General features: G+C 54.9%; 1 protein-coding gene across 4 annotated transcripts in view; it reads right to left on the reverse strand.

The window, feature by feature from the left end:
- ILDR2 (immunoglobulin like domain containing receptor 2) overlaps positions 1 to 10,514 on the reverse strand; it is a 742,290-nt gene extending 731,776 nt beyond the window's left edge. Inside the window, exon 1 of one of the 4 annotated variants that reach the window (XM_069202734.1) lies at positions 10,056 to 10,514. In XM_069202734.1, coding sequence (XP_069058835.1) covers positions 10,056 to 10,101 — 46 coding nt within the window. In that variant the 5' untranslated portion in view covers positions 10,102 to 10,514. The remainder of the gene's footprint in view (positions 1 to 10,055) is intronic. The other 3 variants (XM_069202736.1, XM_069202735.1, XM_069202738.1) reach the window with 3 other exon arrangements.
- Positions 10,515 to 12,081: the final 1,567 nt, after the last annotated feature.

A 12,081-nucleotide genomic window follows, 5' to 3' on the forward strand; every position in this document is an offset into this window, starting at 1 on the left:
AGAAGAGCACCTCCACCCTGTCCGAGAAGAGCACCTCCACCCTGTCCGAGAGGAGCACCTCCACCCTGTCCGAGAAGAGCACCTCCACCCTGTCCGAGAGGAGCACCTCCACCCGGTCCGAGAGGAGCACAACCACCCTGTCCGAGAAGAGCACCTCCACCCGGTCCGAGAGGAGCACCTCCACCCTGTCTGAGAAGAGCACCTCCACCCTGTCCGAGAAGAGCACCTCCACCCTGTCCGAGAAGAGCACCTCCACCCTGTCCGAGAGGAGCACCCCACCCACTCCGAGAAGAGCGCCTCCACCCGGTCCAAGAGGAGCACCTCCACCCTGTCCAAGAGGAGCACCTCCACCCTGTCCAAGAGGAGCACCTCCACCCTGTCCAAGAGGAGCACCCCACCCACTCCGAGAAGAGCGCCTCCACCCGGTCCAAGAGGAGCACCTCCACCCTGTCCAAGAGGAGCACCTCCACCCTGTCCGAGAAGAGCACCTCCACCCGGTCCAAGAGGAGCACCTCCACCCTGTCCAAGAGGAGCACCTCCACCCTGTCCGAGAAGAGCACCTCCACCCGGTCCAAGAGGAGCACCTCCACCCTGTCTGAGAAGAGCACCTCCACCCTGTCCAAGAGGAGCACCCCACCCACTCCGAGAAGAGCACCTCCACCCGGTCCAAGAGGAGCACCCCACCCACTCCGAGAAGAGCGCCTCCACCCGGTCCAAGAGGAGCACCTCCACCCTGTCTGAGAAGAGCACCTCCACCCGGTCCAAGAGGAGCACCTCCACCCTGTCCAAGAGGAGCACCCCACCCACTCCGAGAAGAGCGCCTCCACCCGGTCCAAGAGGAGCACCTCCACCCTGTCCAAGAGGAGCACCTCCACCCTGTCCAAGAGGAGCACCCCACCCACTCCGAGAAGAGCGCCTCCACCCGGTCCAAGAGGAGCACCTCCACCCGGACCAAGAGGAGCACCTCCACCCTGTCCGAGAAGAGCACCTCCACCCGGTCCAAGAGGAGCACCTCCACCCTGTCCAAGAGGAGCACCTCCACCCTGTCCGAGAAGAGCACCTCCACCCGGTCCAAGAGGAGCACCTCCACCCTGTCTGAGAAGAGCACCTCCACCCTGTCCAAGAGGAGCACCCCACCCACTCCGAGAAGAGCACCTCCACCCGGTCCAAGAGGAGCACCCCACCCACTCCGAGAAGAGCGCCTCCACCCGGTCCAAGAGGAGCACCTCCACCCTGTCTGAGAAGAGCACCTCCACCCTGTCCAAGAGGAGCACCCCACCCACTCCGAGAAGAGCACCTCCACCCGGTCCAAGAGGAGCACCTCCACCCTGTCCAAGAGGAGCACCTCCACCCTGTCTGAGAAGAGCACCCCACCCACTCCGAGAAGAGCGCCTCCACCCGGTCCAAGAGGAGCACCTCCACCCTGTCCGAGAGGAGAACAACCACCCTGTCCGAGAAGAGCACCTCCACCCTGTCCGAGAAGAGCACCTCCACCCGGTCCAAGAGGAGCGCCTCCACCCGGTCCAAGAGGAGCACCTCCACCCGGTCCAAGAGGAGCACCTCCACCCTGTCCAAGAGGAGCACCTCCACCCTGTCTGAGAAGAGCACCCCACCCACTCCGAGAAGAGCGCCTCCACCCGGTCCAAGAGGAGCACCTCCACCCTGTCCGAGAGGAGCACAACCACCCTGTCCGAGAAGAGCACCTCCACCCGGTCCAAGAGGAGCACCTCCACCCTGTCTGAGAAGAGCACCCCACCCACTCCGAGAAGAGCGCCTCCACCCGGTCCAAGAGGAGCACCTCCACCCTGTCCGAGAGGAGCACAACCACCCTGTCCGAGAAGAGCACCTCCACCCGGTCCAAGAGGAGCACCTCCACCCGGTCCAAGAGGAGCACCTCCACCCTGTCTGAGAAGAGCACCCCACCCACTCCGAGAAGAGCGCCTCCACCCGGTCCAAGAGGAGCACCTCCACCCTGTCCAAGAGGAGCACCTTCACCCTGTCTGAGAAGAGCACCCCACCCTGTCCAAGAGGAGCACCTCCACCCTGTCCGAGAAGAGCACCTCCACCCGGTCCAAGAGGAGCACCTCCACCCTGTCCAAGAGGAGCACCTCCACCCTGTCTGAGAAGAGCACCCCACCCACTCCGAGAAGAGCGCCTCCACCCGGTCCAAGAGGAGCACCTCCACCCTGTCTGAGAAGAGCACCCCACCCACTCCGAGAAGAGCACCTCCACCCGGTCCAAGAGGAGCACCTCCACCCTGTCCAAGAGGAGCACCTCCACCCTGTCTGAGAAGAGCACCCCACCCACTCCGAGAAGAGCGCCTCCACCCGGTCCAAGAGGAGCACCTCCACCCTGTCCGAGAGGAGCACAACCACCCTGTCCGAGAAGAGCACCTCCACCCTGTCCGAGAAGAGCACCTCCACCCTGTCTGAGAAGAGCACCCCACCCACTCCGAGAAGAGCGCCTCCACCCGGTCCAAGAGGAGCACCTCCACCCTGTCCGAGAAGAGCACCTCCACCCGGTCCAAGAGGAGCGCCTCCACCCGGTCCAAGAGGAGCACCTCCACCCTGTCCAAGAGGAGCACCCCACCCACTCCGAGAAGAGCGCCTCCACCCGGTCCAAGAGGAGCACCTCCACCCTGTCCAAGAGGAGCACCTCCACCCTGTCCGAGAAGAGCACCTCCACCCGGTTCAAGAGGAGCACCTCCACCCTGTCCAAGAGGAGCACCTCCACCCTGTCCGAGAAGAGCACCTCCACCCGGTCCAAGAGGAGCACCTCCACCCTGTCTGAGAAGAGCACCTCCACCCTGTCCAAGAGGAGCACCCCACCCACTCCGAGAAGAGCACCTCCACCCGGTCCAAGAGGAGCACCTCCACCCTGTCCAAGAGGAGCACCTCCACCCTGTCTGAGAAGAGCACCCCACCCACTCCGAGAAGAGCGCCTCCACCCGGTCCAAGAGGAGCACCTCCACCCTGTCTGAGAAGAGCACCTCCACCCTGTCCAAGAGGAGCACCCCACCCACTCCGAGAAGAGCCCCTCCACCCGGTCCAAGAGGAGCACCTCCACCCTGTCCAAGAGGAGCACCTCCACCCTGTCTGAGAAGAGCACCCCACCCACTCCGAGAAGAGCGCCTCCACCCGGTCCAAGAGGAGCACCTCCACCCTGTCCGAGAGGAGCACAACCACCCTGTCCGAGAAGAGCACCTCCACCCTGTCCGAGAAGAGCACCTCCACCCGGTCCAAGAGGAGCGCCTCCACCCGGTCCAAGAGGAGCACCTCCACCCGGTCCAAGAGGAGCACCTCCACCCTGTCCAAGAGGAGCACCTCCACCCTGTCTGAGAAGAGCACCCCACCCACTCCGAGAAGAGCGCCTCCACCCGGTCCAAGAGGAGCACCTCCACCCTGTCCGAGAGGAGCACAACCACCCTGTCCGAGAAGAGCACCTCCACCCGGTCCAAGAGGAGCACCTCCACCCGGTCCAAGAGGAGCACCTCCACCCTGTCTGAGAAGAGCACCCCACCCACTCCGAGAAGAGCGCCTCCACCCGGTCCAAGAGGAGCACCTCCACCCTGTCCAAGAGGAGCACCTCCACCCTGTCTGAGAAGAGCACCCCACCCTGTCCAAGAGGAGCACCTCCACCCTGTCCGAGAAGAGCACCTCCACCCGGTCCAAGAGGAGCACCTCCACCCTGTCCAAGAGGAGCACCTCCACCCTGTCTGAGAAGAGCACCCCACCCACTCCGAGAAGAGCGCCTCCACCCGGTCCAAGAGGAGCACCTCCACCCTGTCTGAGAAGAGCACCCCACCCACTCCGAGAAGAGCACCTCCACCCGGTCCAAGAGGAGCACCTCCACCCTGTCCAAGAGGAGCACCTCCACCCTGTCTGAGAAGAGCACCCCACCCACTCCGAGAAGAGCGCCTCCACCCGGTCCAAGAGGAGCACCTCCACCCTGTCCGAGAGGAGCACAACCACCCTGTCCGAGAAGAGCACCTCCACCCTGTCCGAGAAGAGCACCTCCACCCTGTCTGAGAAGAGCACCCCACCCACTCCGAGAAGAGCGCCTCCACCCGGTCCAAGAGGAGCACCTCCACCCTGTCCGAGAAGAGCACCTCCACCCGGTCCAAGAGGAGCGCCTCCACCCGGTCCAAGAGGAGCACCTCCACCCTGTCTGAGAAGAGCACCTCCACCCTGTCCGAGAAGAGCACCTCCACCCTGTCCGAGAAGAGCACCCCACCCGGTCCAAGAGGAGCACCCCACCCACTCCGAGAAGAGCACCCCACCCGGTCCAAGAGGAGCACCTCCACCCTGTCCGAGAAGAGCACCTCCACCCTGTCCAAGAGGAGCACCCCACCCACTCCGAGAAGAGCACCCCACCCGGTCCAAGAGGAGCACCTCCACCCTGTCCGAGAAGAGCACCTCCACCCTGTCCAAGAGGAGCACCTCCACCCTGTCTGAGAAGATCACCCCACCTACTCCGAGAAGAGCGCCCCACCTGGTACGACGAACACCCGTCTGTGTCCCGAGGGGCATGTCATCAGTACAGCGCACTATACCCATACTAGAGACTGAGTGCATCCACGCAGTGCATCTGTGCAGCACACTATACCCGTACTAGTGATCCGTGAAGCACACTATACCCGTACTAGACACTGAGTGCATCATACCTATACTGGAGACTGAGTGCATCTGTGCAGTGCACTATACCAGTACTAGTGATTGAGTGCATCCGTGCAGTGCACTATACCCGTACTAGTGATTGAGTGCATCCGTGCAGCACACTATACCCTTACTAGAGACTGAGTGCATCCATACAACACACTATACCCGTAGTAGAGACTGAGTGCATCCGTGCGTGCCACTATACCTGTACTAGAGACTAAGTGCATCTGTGCAGCACACTATATCTGTACTAGTGGTCCGTGCAGCACACTATACCCATACTAGACACTGAGTGCATCATACCCATACTGGAGACTGAGTGCATCTGTGCAGTGCACTATACCAGTACTAGTGATTGAGTGCATCCGTGCAGTGCACTATACCTGTACTACAGATTGAGTACATCCGTTTCGTGTACTATACCATTACTAGAGACTGAGTGCATCCGTGTAGCACACTATACCCAAACTAGTGATTAAATGTATCCGTGCAGCACACTATACCCATATTAGAGACTGAGTGCATCCATGCAGCACACTATACCCGTACTAGTGACTTAATATATTCGCGCAGCACACTATACCCGGACTAGAGACTGAGTGCATCAATGCAGCGCACTATACCTGTACTAGAAACTAAGTGCATCAGTGCAGTGCATTATACCTGTAGTACTGATTGAATGTACCCATGCAGCACACTATACCCATACTAGTGACTGAGCGCACTCATCCTGCAAATTATACATTTCCTAGTGACTGAGCACAGCTTGCAGCACACTATAGCTGTACTACAGACTGAGTGGATCTGTGCAGCACATTATACCTGTACTAGTGATTGAATGTATCTGTGCAGCACACTATCCCCATACTAGTGACTAAGTGAATCCATCCTGCAAATTATACAAGTCCGAGTGAATGAGCGCAGCAATACAATGCAGTATACCCCTACTAGAGACTGAGTGCATCCTTGCAGCACTCTCTTCCCATACTTGTGACTGAGTTAACCTATCCTGCAAATTACACACGTCCTAGTGACTGAACGCAGCATGCAGCACACTATACCCGTACTAGAGACTGAGTGCATCTGTGTAGTACACTATACCCATATTAGTGATTTAATGTATCCATGCAGCACACTACACCAGTATTAGAGACTGAGTGCATCCATGCAGCACACTATACCCATACTAGAAACTGAATTTACCCGTGCAGCACACTATACCCTTACTAGAGACTGAGTGCCTCCGTGCAGTGCACTATACCTGTACTAACAACTGAGCGCACCTATCCTGCAAATTATACATGTCCTAGTGACTGAGCGCAGCGTACAGCACACTATACCCGTACTAGAGACTGAGTGCATCCGTGTAGCACAATATACCCATACTAGAGACTGAGTGCACCCGTGCAGCGCTCTATATCCATACAGGAAACTGAGTGCATCTGTGCAGTGCACTATACCCGTACTAATGACTGAATGTATCCATGCAGCACACTATACCCATGCTAGAGACTGAGAGCGTGCGTCTGTGCAGCACACTTACTATACCCATATTAGAGGCTGTGTCCAACTGTGCAGTGCTCTATACCCATACTAGAGACTGAGTGCACCCATCCTGCAAATTATACACATACTAGTGACTGAGCGCAGCTTGCAGCACACTATACTCGTACTAGAGACTGAGTATATCCGTGCAGTGCACTATACCCATACAAGAACCTGAGTGCATCCGTGCAGCACATTATACCCGTACTAGTGATTGAATGTATCCATGAAGCCCACTGCACATACTAGTGACTAAGTGCATCCGTCCTGCAAATTATACACGTCAGAGTGACTGAGCGCAGCAGTACAGTGCAGTATACCTGTACTAGAGACTGAGTGCATCCCTGCAGAACTCTATTCCTGTACTAATTAGTGAGTGCACCCTTCCTGCTAAATATAAATGTCCTAGTGATTGAGTGCAGCGTGCAGTACACTGTACCGGTACTAGAGACCGAGTGCATCCATGCAGCACACTGAACCCATACTAAAGACTGAGTCCATTCGTGCAGCGCACTATATCCGTACTAGTGGATTAATGTATCCATGTAGCATACTATACCCATACCAGTGACTGTGTGCACCCATCCTGCATATTAAACACGCCCTAGTGACTGAGTGCAGCTTCCAGCACACTCTACCCGTACTAGAGACTGAGTAGATCTGTGCAGTGCACTATACCCGTACAAGATCCTGAGTGCATCCATGCAGCACACTATACCTGTACTAGTGATTGAAGGAATCCGTGCAGCACACTATACCCATTCTAATGACTCAGTGGATCTACAGAGCACAGTATATCCATACTAATGACTGAGCGCAACAGTGAAGTACACTGTACCCATACTAACGACTGAGCGTATCTGTGCAAAACACTACACCCATACTATTGACAGGCAGCATCCGTGCAGCGCACTATACCCATACTAATGACTGAGGACATTCATGTAGCACACTAGACCCGTACTAATGATTGAGTGCATTCGTGCAGCGCACTCTACCCTTACTGATGACTGAGAGCATCCGTGCAGGGCATTATGCCTATACTAATGACTGAGGGCATTCATGTTTCACACCAGGCCTGTACTAATGACTGACAGCATTCATGCTACACACTCTACCCCTACTGGCTGACAGCATTCTGCCGCACACTACACCCCAGCTAATGACTTCTGTAGATGTATTATACCTGCCTTAACAACCTTTCCATAGCGCAATACCTTTCTTAACTGAGTACATTTGTATAGCGCACTGTACACACAGTAGCCATCTATTGCACCATAGCTTAATCATTATTGTGAACATGTATATAGGGTAGTACAGTCGTTCTTCACCTGTGGTCCGGGGACCCCTGGGGAGTCCGTAAAGAATACTCAGGGGCTCCACGACTGCTTAGAAAATCAAATAATATTAACAGATTAATAAATTGCAAATAAAATACTAAATGTAAAATTCAATTTATACACATTCTGTAAATGTGAAGAAATTTGAAACTGGAGGCTAAACTTTTAGTCAGTATTCTCAGATTGATTCACAGAAGTGCAAGTGCATCAAACAGAATACCCTATGAATGGCCTCGAATGAATTTTAAAAAGTTCAAACTTTCCCTCCACTATTAATTTTTGTAATATTTGTGTGTATGACTAAAATAAAAAAAAGTTTGTCATTTGTTTAAGAAATGCTTGTTTCTGTATTTTCTGTGTATTGTTCTGCAGTTCAAGTCATCCACAATGCGTAGGCTATGGTCCTGGGCTCCGAGTAATGAATTAGTGGGTGCCCCCAGGATTTCAATAATACTTCAGAGGGGTCCCCGGATTCCAGTAATGATTAATTGGGGTGGCACAGAAGTCAAATGGACTACTATGTGGCTGGCCTACTATGTATTTATTGATATCTAGGGTACATTAATAAAAAGCAAAGTAAATTAATTACTGCTCTATTTGTCTTACAGAGCACAAGCCAGCTTCACTAATAGTCAAGTACGTTTATAATCCGCTCTATACATTAATCAATGGATGGATCTATTCATATAGCGCACTATACCTTTACTAATGGGGTTGTTTACAAGGCGCCCTCCGGGGGCTGCACCGGCCTGCAGTGCGCGCGGTTCAGTACAGGATGGCACCGACCGTGGCGCGCACTGTGCCCACAGGTGGACAATCACGGAGGGAGCCCCTTCAAAGCGTGGCCAGGGGCTCGTGGAGCCTTATAACAGGGTGATTGCCTACCTGCTGGCACCTTCCAGGGCTGCGCCCAAGTGGGGGGGCCTGAATTCTGTGGGTTCCTCTACCCCACATGTGCCACAGGGGGCTAAGCCAGGCCCCTGGATGTTCCCACGCGGGCCACAAGACCACCCGGCAAATCCCCTGGTCCTTCAGGTCCATCCCAAGCGCGCCCCCTGGTCCACGGGACCCCTCTCCATCCCATCCGTCACCAGGAGCCCCTGACGGTTGCCATGCACCGCGCTTAGTAACAGACAGCACGGAGCCCCCGCACATGCCCTGCACTTGTAATGTGGGCACCTGTAGCCGGGCCCCGGAGCGGCCTCACGGCAGCACGGGCCCCCGCACACCACCCACACACACGCACACCAACCTGCCTCTGTGGAAGGGGGTGAGGTGTCCCTCCCACGCCCCCCACGGCCGCTCTCTAAACTCCCTCCATGCCTCTCGCTGGGTGTGTGTGTGCGTGCGTGTCTGTCTGTCTCTGGGTAACGGACACACGAAAGGTGGGGGGCTGAGGTCGCGGATCCACCTTTCAGAGCTACGTGCACAAGAGACATCAGCTTCCGGTCTCCCCTGAACAAAGAGGAGAAAGACACAGAAAAAAATCGCATTTCACTGTTTTCATCTCTCAGTCAAACCCGCACCCATGCCCGCCTCTGCCCACTGTCTGCCCCCTGGCACATCACCGGAGCCGGAACCCGTTCCGACACATGCAGGCTGCAGAGACAGCAGCCCAGCGGGTCTGGGAACCTGTTGCACGATCCGCCTGTGGCCCGAAGGCCACAGGTTACAGTTAAACCTTGCACCAGTAACACGAGTGCAAAGAGACGGACAATAAATAACAGACACTGCTGAGCCCAAGAGACATCGGCCCTGACAGCACCAGCTCGGCATTCACCCCAGCCAGACTCGGTTCCACGTGTGTGGCTCCATTTTTGCCTAGGTGCCTTGAAGACACTGTAGTGGCATGCAGCGCTTTACAAAACAAATCAATACACGCGGTTCTGCTGTGTGCGTGTGTGCAGTCAACAAAGCATGGGTTTTAAGTGTGATCGTAGCATGGCAACGTGCCCCTCACCCCCCGGAGGTAGATGCAGTGCCGCCTCAGAGGGTAAGGGAGATGCAGTGCCGCCTCAGACTGAGACCCGGTGGCGCTACAGAGACAGATGCAGTGCCATCTCTGAGGTTGGTTCTGTGCCACAAGGTAGCTTCAGTAAATACTCAGGGACACACTGGAGACCGTGGCGAAGCCGGAATGCCACCTCTGAGAGAGGTAGTGCCAGTTCTGAGAGATGAGGGAGGTGCAGTGCCAGCCACCAGAGCTGAGGTGCGCGCAGTGCCAGCCACCAGAGCTGAGGTAGATACAGTGCCGCCCGATAGAGGAGGTAGATGCAGTGCCACCCTCGCGAGCTGAGGCAGGTGCAGTGCCAGCCACCATAGCTGAGGGAGGTGCAGTGCCACCCTCGCCAGCTGAGGAGGACACACTGCCACTTGTAGGAGCTGAGGCAGACGCAGGCTTCGCCCCGTGCCCTCCCGCCACATCGCAGTGCCTGGCCCGGGCTGTGCCAATGGGAGAAGGCACGCCGGGCACTCTGAAGTTCCCCACAGCCTGGCACTGCCCCTTCCTTACCTGTTATCCAGAGCAGGCTCAGGCACCCCAGCACTAGCGTGTCCATCCTCCGGCGCTTCCATCCACGGGGTGCGGGGTCCGTGGGCAGGCGGGGGGCTCCGGCGCACGCGCCCCGGGTGCGGAGGCTGCTCTGCCCGCTCTGTGCGGGGGCTCGGCTCAGCGCAGTGCCGAGATCAGCAGCAGCTTCTCAATGGAGCCTACCACTGCCTCCTCAGTGTGGGAGGGGACTTGACTGGCCCCCGAGCCCTCCCCGCGCAGCCCCCGCCCGAGCTGGGCGGGCCGGGGCCTCCCCAGCCCTCTTCAGGGGCGCGCCTTTAATTTGAGGCGGGTGGTGGGGGGGCGCGGCCGGGCGGCGGGGTCGGTGCCTGACGGCGCTGGGCTCGGGGTCCCCCTGTCTCCGGCACAGGCTGCAGGGCCTGCATCACATGCTGTCCATTGAAGCTTTCTTCTGGGGGGGCTGTAGTACCGCGGGGGGAGGGGCTGTATTGTGAGTGTGTGCAGAGAGGGGGCGCGGGGGCTGCACACACACTTCTTCCCACGATCACTGCATAGTAAGTGGGGTCTGTGCAGACACACTGTCCAGAGACGGAGACATTCCAGCTGGGGGGTGGGCAGGGGGCTGGGCAGAAGAGGCAAAGCACCAGAAGTATGGGAAACATCTAAAAACAAATGAAAAATTATACATAAAAATAAGAAACAAGCAAAGGTCCCAATGCCCATATATTTGAGTACAACTTCGCTTAAGAGAAATAGATGTCACTAACTGCCAAGATCACTTAATCACCTGCATTATAAAAATGTTAGAATCCCCAGTTAGCTATAAAGGACCATTTATACACCAGTACGCTGGTACCTCGGTAAGTACCTAAATAGCGTTGACCAGTATGCATTATGTATTTATTCACCTGCAATACTTTCTACAGGAGACGCATCCGGTGTAAATTATCACGTAATCAGAAATCGGATTTTTACTCAGTCATAAATAGGGCTCCAGTCTTTATGGCATTTATTTTTAAACATTTCCATATGTGGTTATTATCTACATTTATTCCATGTTTAGAAATAAATCCAAATGGAAAAATAGATGTTTTTCTTTTTTTTTTAAAATCTGTAAAAACAGAAGACTGGGGCCCTTAATCTAAATCAGGAGTTCAGAAATAGAAATACTGCTTCAATTTGCTTAACCGTTCATTGATTCGGATGGGCTCATGCTGCTGAAACATCCACACATTTAGAGTTCAAAATGCGACTTTCCATTAAAAAAATAATTTGAAATTCCCAGAAAAAACACATTTTAAAGGAACGTTACAGTTAAGAAATAAAAATTTAAAAAACTTTAGAAATTAACGAAAAAAACAAAAGTTAAAGGGACGTTATACTTAGGTTCCTAAGGTAACTATAACTTGCACAGTTTTCTGATCAATAATTTTGTAGAAAATGTTGAGGATATATTATCAGTGATATCATATAAAATGTTAGGAGTATTGTAATATGTGGGATAATTAGCAGTGCATGTTAAAGTTACTTGAGATAACTGGAGCTATGTCTGCTCAATTTCTATGGTTTTGTGCGTGTAACATGTGAACCTAACTATAGCATCCCTGTAACCTTTTTTTCAGTCAATTTCTATGTTTTTTTTAACATAAAGTAATATTTAATTACTATATATTAATTAAACCTCTGCTCCCACGGCCTTCTGCCAAGCACAGCAGCAGTTTGCCAGAAGGCCTTGCCTGTGGCCAACCACCCAAAGGCACAAAACCTGGTTGAGGGGTACACAGTCCCTCTCCCTGAGCCGTTTTAGGTCCCGGGGGACCCCATATCCCATGGCCTGCCACATTTTTTAGGGGAGGAGGGTATGTGGCCACCATCCTCGGGCCATATTTGGCCCCAGAGACCCTAGGGGGAAAGTAGCCCCCCCAGGCCAATTTTGACCCAGGGCCCCCACCATCCAGGGCCTGGCAATTTTATAAAGGGAGGGTGCATGCAGTCCCCCTCCCCTGGCCAATATTGGTCTCAGGGACCC

The sequence above is a fragment of the Pleurodeles waltl genome, chromosome 8 (assembly GCF_031143425.1).
Source record: "Pleurodeles waltl isolate 20211129_DDA chromosome 8, aPleWal1.hap1.20221129, whole genome shotgun sequence".
NCBI classification, from domain to species: domain Eukaryota; kingdom Metazoa; phylum Chordata; class Amphibia; order Caudata; family Salamandridae; genus Pleurodeles; species Pleurodeles waltl.